The sequence below is a fragment of the Corvus brachyrhynchos genome, unplaced genomic scaffold, assembly GCF_000691975.1.
Source record: "Corvus brachyrhynchos isolate BGI_N302 unplaced genomic scaffold, ASM69197v1 scaffold32, whole genome shotgun sequence".
Classification (NCBI taxonomy): domain Eukaryota; kingdom Metazoa; phylum Chordata; class Aves; order Passeriformes; family Corvidae; genus Corvus; species Corvus brachyrhynchos.
The window spans coordinates 9,527,606-9,533,900 of NW_008237919.1; the positions used below are offsets into that span (position 1 = coordinate 9,527,606).

Sequence of the window (6,295 nt, forward strand, 5' to 3'; positions counted from 1 at the left end):
TAATAAGCAACATTAATATTCAGAAGATATACCAGAAAGAATAACTGTCTGAACTACCACAACAATACCTTTCCTATGAGATGTCGTGTATTGCAGTGGTATTTAAACTGTGTTCACCACAGTGAGCATTTTCATGTGGCTGCTCCACTGCTGTGTCACAGCTGGTCATTGCTGACAATGTTAACAGTTCAGTCCTTTCCTTCACTGCAGAATGCAAATGGGATTTACACTGGCTTCATCAAAGTGCAGATGGAACTATGCAGACCCATCACTGTGCAGTCCTCCCAGAGCCAGGGGAGGTGTGCTCCCAGCAATACAGAGACCGCTTTTTACTTGCCGGACGGCTGCGTGAACACCCTTCACATCAGCAGCACCAACACTGTTCGGGAAGTTATCGAGGCCTTGCTCAAGAAGTTCTTTGTGGCTGACAACCCTGCAAAGTTTGCACTTTATAAACGCTGTCACAAGGAAGATCAAGGTATAAGCTGAGCTTGGGGCATTTTGGTAGTGGAAGGGTTTGGGGAAGAAGTTGTGCTATAGTAATACTTGAAATAAGCCAGGTGGAAGAACTCAGATAAATAGGGGTGACAATCTTCCTACCATGTCTTTTTTTTCCCTATGCAAAGTAGCATGGTAAGACAGCAAAAGATCTGGGGGTATTTCAGGCTAATTCATCGAAGACAAAGTCACCTGCTAAAACATTTACACAGATCTCCTGTGCTTTGCAGTCCATCCTATTTTATTTTATGCTCCCTTCTCAGACCCTACGTTTCAGCTGGCCTGATACACTGCAGAGTTGTGAGATTAAGCTACAGGACAGGTTTTTAAAATGATAGACCCTGGTGTCTGTGGTGCCTGAGGTAGTGGCGCTGGCAGACCGCTCTCAAGGTGACAACCATGAGCATGTGTGTTGTGCTCCTGGGTGTTAATGCACATGGCTTTCCCTGGGCACTGGCTGCTGTTAGGAGTTTGTTCTATGTTGTCATGGAAATACCGGAAGATGGAAAAGAGGTTTTTTTAGGGAAAGGTGCATTTTACCAAAGTTGTGTTCTTGCACTTAGAATCCACCTTCTTTCTGTGGACATTTGAGAGCAGTTTCAGGAGTTCAGATGTTTCTGGCTGTCAGGCAGGCAGAGCTGTCTTTTAGACTTTGTGTGTGAAATTTTAAGTGGAAAAGGTATCTGAACAGGAATACACAGCTCTGATGTTGTAAGTGCTTAAAGAGAGCAACAGATCTGTGTGTTGTATATTTTTCTTGTGGGTTTTTTCTCCACCCCAGCCCTGCACGTATTCAGCTGGTGTACTGTGTTGACTGGAGGCCATTTCATTCCTGTGTAAGTGCAGTGTTGCACTGTCACCATCAGTCAGTGCTCAGCTCCTCCCTAAAACTCACCACTCTAAACCAGTCTGTAGACTGATAAACAGTGTGTAAATTTTGGCTACACATGCATCTTTCTGAAATCTTCAAGCATTAGCAAGCATTAGTCATAGCGTCAGTTGTTCCAAGTGTTTGAAATGTTGTTGGTAAAGATGATAATTACTGTGGTTTCCTTCTCCTGCAGTTTATACATGCAAGCTGTCAGACAGAGAACATCCCCTCTACCTGCGCTTGGTGGCAGGCCCCAAAACAGAAATGCTCAGTTTTGTTCTACGTGAGCATGAAACTGGAGAAGTCATGGTATGTCACACCCGTGCTGGGTCAGTGTTTGTGTAACTTCATGGATGAGTGGGCTTCTGTTTGAGCTGTGCTGACCAGACAGTTCATTTTTTGGAAGCAGACTTTTTTCCCCTGTTAATTTCCTTTGTGCTTTTGTGTTAATTTCCTTTGTGCATTTCGTTTGTGGTTATGTTGACCTGTTGTTACTTGCAGAAGAAAAAAGCAGTTTAAAAGAGTAAAATATTTTCAGATGCCCTAAGATTTGCAAGGAAGGTGCCTGATACTGTTTCAGTTGGAAATGGTCTACAGTGTCTGAGACTTTGTTTAGAAATACTGTATATATAAAAGATTTATGTATTTTCTGTTCGTCTCATCCATTCTTTGCTCTTTGCCTTTCCAGTGGGAAGCTTTTAGTATTCCTGAACTGCAAAACTTCTTGCGCATACTGGACAAAGAGGAAAATGACCAACTGCAGATCTTGAAGAACCGCTACGCAGCTTACAGGAGCAAACTTGAAGAAGCCCTTCGTGGGGTGTTGAAACCGGGTTAAAAGAGGGCCAAAGGACTCTCAGGAAAATGTGTGCTACCAAATGTCAATAGAGCATGCCAAACCCAACGTACAAAGAGCAGCAGAGAGTAGTTTTCTTTATTCAGAAGACGGTTTTGTGATGCCAGGGTAGACTTAGTTCCATAAGCCAGGTCACTTAGCATCTTGTACCCACAAGTAAGGGATTCTGCATGTTTGTACATCAGTTTGCAACCCTCTGTGTGCCTAGAGAGTTTCCCAAGTTATCTTGGTGCAAGCTGTGAAACTGTAAGCAATTTCCTAGGATGCTATGAAATAAGATTTTATGGTTTTTTCTTCTTTGCTTAATGGTATCTTTACAAGTAAGGATGTGCAAATTGATAATTATTAAAGCCATTTGGACGAGAATTAGTAGGAGCACTATCTTAGAGATGAAATTGATTTGCACTACCTTTCTGTTTTCAAATAGTTACTGTATAATTTGTGAAAGAACTGTTATAGGTGTAAGGCATATGAGATCTTGTGGTTTGTACTGTGAAATTTGTGGAAAGCTTTAAAGTGATCTTTCTGAAGAAGGTAAAGAGAAAGTTGAAGAGAAGGTAAGAGTTGGGGGAGAAGAACTCTTAATAGCTGACAGAGGAAGTTTTAAATGAAAATAGTATTTACACAGAGGAAAGTTAAAATACTAATTCTACAAGGTTAAAGTTTTAGTATGTTATAATATTGTGAATAACTTTTATGGTTTTTAACTGCGTAAATCCACACTGGAAAAGAAATAAAGATAATAGAAATAGTGGGAAGGAACGAGAAGCAAAAGCTAAGTAAGAATGGAAATGGAGCTGCACATACAGGTCCCTTTTGGAGAAGCTGGTTCCATAAAGGCATAGTCAGGGTTTGAAAAGTGTTGCAAACCTAAAAAGCTGCTTACTTGAATTCTGAAAAGTGGTCCATGTCTCAGATAACTCTGTGAGAAATACCTGTCTAGCGAGGGCTCAGACATAAGCTGCAACTACAGATGCATTTGGTTTTATTGTAAGTCAGGTCTTTCCTCTGGCTCAGTGACCCATTTTTAGGCTGGATAATCTTGAATTATCATATCTAAAAGACAGAAATAGCTTCCTCTGCTTCTTTCTTTGTTAAAGGCTCAGTCAGGCAAAGAAAGTAGAATTTTGTATTCCCGTTTCCAGCCCAGCAGAAAGTTAGTATTTATTGTCTGTGTTGGTGACTGAGCTTAGTAACTCTTGCTTTTAATAATTCAAAAGGTTTTTTCCTTATGGTTTTTAAACTCTTAATTGAAAGACTGATTACCAAATTCTGCAGACTGCTGATTTACTTGATTTAAAAGTAGGAAAAATGTAGCAAGAAAACTTTTTACTTTAGTGTAAATATAGTTGTTGTTCTTTCAGAGTTATTTATCTAAAAAAGCATGTTCAAAAGAAACCAAAGAAGTGGGTGTGCAATAGAAGCATGGAAGCATGAGGCAGATTTGAGTGACTGATACCGTAGTCATTATTATGCCGGAGAGGAAATGAGTTGTATACTGGGGGCTGGGGGAGTGGAGGAGTGCTAAGGATTGAAGAGCAGCAGAAGTTGTGGTGGGGTTTTTTTCCCCTCTGTTCTTAATGTCTTAGTTTTAAATTCCCAAGGAATTGTTAAAACTTTGGTGACATCTAATGGATACTGTGTGAAACTCCAAGATGCTTCTGTTCTTCCCCTTAATTTTATGTAATTGTGCCTTTGTTTCCTTTCCGTAGTAAGATTCTTTTTAAAACTCTTCACAAGTTTTTTAGGTAAAAAGAATTTGCAAGCTTATGAGACAATCATAATGTTTTAAAGGGTTAAGAAAAATTAAGAGTAGGACTAACTATAAAATATATCTAAGGCATATCTTGTTTGTTTTTTAATTTCACATGTAACATCGTAGTGCATGTGTGAGTTAGCAACATTATCCTCAAGTGAGACACTTTATAATGGTTCAGGGAATGCTTTTGTGTTTTGTTACAATTTGTTTTTCTAGGAATGCAGCAGCATGTTGGTGGGTATTCTGTTAACATCCTAATTTATGTATCTGCCCATAGCTATGTAATCATTGCATAATCGCTGTCAATATTGAACCATTTGTTGCTCAGATTTAAACACTGTTTGAGTTTTAAAGTTGAGTATAAAAATATGTGAATTTTGGTTTTACTTGAACTAAACTATCAGTCTTTTTAAGTAGGCACATCTGCATTTACTTTAGCCAAAAACCTCAATCAGTGTTGTATGCACTATGAGTCTTGATTTGGGGTGAAGGGGATGGGGGTGGGGGACCAAAATAAACTTTTAGTTTTGTCTTAGTCCACAGTTAATTATTGTAAGATATCGTGTGTGGAGTTAATTTTCTTCTTTTTTGTTCTGCACACTGGCGGTTACAGCAGCTTTAATTTAAAAGAAATGGTCATGCCTGGTCAGTTTTATCTTTCTTTAATTTTAGCATCAAATTGAACTGTCAAAGCTTTTGTTGCAAAACTGTTTTCTTGTCACTATATGATGGTACCAGAATGATGAAATGATGAGGGAGGGGAAATGCAGGGAAACATTAAAATGTATGTCTTTAAATACAAACATTTAAACTATTTATAATTTTAACAAGCTTAGTTTTATTTTTGTAGGGAAGTTTTTATTCCCCTTAAAGTTATTACTGAAATGGCAAAAAAAGTGATGGTTCCATTATTAAAGTTGAAGTTGGCAATACTTTGGTTATGTGACGTGTGTCTGGTTTTTCCCTTACCTGATGGTGTTGTGGTCTCTTTGAGGCCAAATGGATTTCCTTGCAAAGCAGCAGTAAGGCCTGTGGGCAGACACAGCTGGCCTTTAGCACACATTAAGGGTTGCCTGGGAGAGAGGGAGGGAGCTGAGGGTGGCGGGGCTCACGGAGCTGACCCCTCCATAGGGGGGAGCGCAGTGGTGCTGGGTGGGACAGCCCAGGGGCGAGTGGTTTCCTTCTGTTAAAAACACCGTGCAGAATGAGGCCAGTACACCAAGGCTGGAGGTGATACCCTGGTCTTCCCTCCCCGGGAAATGCTTTTCACTCCTTTTTATCTTTAGTGGTGATTTAGTGGTTTTCTTTGGTAGCATCCATGTTTAATTTTCCGGTTACTTATTTTGTGTTTCTTAAGTGGTTTACTCCTCCCTGATTGAATTGGTAGGAGGGAGCTGCTGAGCTGTTTGCTTTGGTCTCTGTGGCACTTCCCTGGGCACTGTGGCTGCACAGCAGAGGAGATGGCAGTTGGCTCAGCCAGTGCCTTGAAGGCTGGTTCATGTGAGACCTCATAGCTTCGTGTGTGCCACAACCACATTAGGGCTGTGTTTGCACTTGGTAAGGGCTGCAAATAGCAAATACTTCAACACTCAGGCAGGGTGGGATGGATAAAAGCCTTAACGATACTGCAGTCAGTGAAGCTGCTGACCACACGAGTGACTGGGCTCTGCCTGTGGCAGTTATGTACTAGAAATACAACTCAGCAAAAGAAACGTGTGTTTTGGTGGTTTGGGGGCAGAATCATCCACCTGGAGACTGACGAGTTCAGTGCAGAGGCAGAGCAGGACAGCAGCAGTGTTTGTGGAGCAGTGGGGCCACTCCTCTCCATGGCAGGGATGGACAGATTGTCAGTCTGCTGTGTCTTCCTGCAGGCCAAATTTTTAGCACTCAGTTTAACATTTACACAAAAACCCCACCAGACTCTGTTCCCTTCCTGCCCTCCTCCTGAGTGTGTGAATATAGAACCGTTTTCTTTCCTTCCCAGGTTCCCAGCATGGGGATTTCCAGCTGCAGTCCTTGCAAGTTTTGTCAGCATTCACTTCTTACCATCTCCCATTGATCTAGAACCGTTCAGGTATGTTCTCCTCCTTCATTTTAATGTTCAATAGCATACTTGTATTTGTTGGGAAATAACTGTGCTATCAAAAATTTTCCTACACTTTTCATCTTGCAGGAGCATATAAATGACACTGTTTAAGTTCATATGCAGGAGAAATTGTTTATCCTATAAAACTGGAAAATAGAACCACTTTTTTTAACAAATGCCTTTTGAGCAAAACAATGCTGACTAGTCCAGTATTCATACATTCAT

At 40.7% G+C, this 6,295-nt stretch overlaps 1 protein-coding gene and 1 long non-coding RNA gene across 5 annotated transcripts in view; one reads left to right on the plus strand and one right to left on the minus strand.

The window, feature by feature from the left end:
* RASSF3 (Ras association domain family member 3) overlaps positions 1-4,916 on the plus strand; it is an 80,183-nt gene extending 75,267 nt beyond the window's left edge. For all 4 annotated transcript variants that reach the window (XM_017733190.1, XM_017733191.1, XM_017733189.1 and 1 more), the window contains exons 3-5: positions 211-478; positions 1,563-1,678; positions 2,058-4,916. In XM_017733190.1, coding sequence (XP_017588679.1) covers positions 211-478; positions 1,563-1,678; positions 2,058-2,207 — 534 coding nt within the window. In that variant the 3' untranslated portion in view covers positions 2,208-4,916. The remainder of the gene's footprint in view (positions 1-210; positions 479-1,562; positions 1,679-2,057) is intronic.
* On the minus strand, positions 4,799-6,289 carry LOC108446487. The gene is made up of 2 exons (XR_001861696.1): positions 5,733-6,289; positions 4,799-5,013 (listed from the first exon to the last, which is right to left on the minus strand). It is a non-coding gene; the product is annotated as an uncharacterized LOC108446487 (long non-coding RNA).
* Between the last annotated feature and the right edge of the window lie 6 nt (positions 6,290-6,295).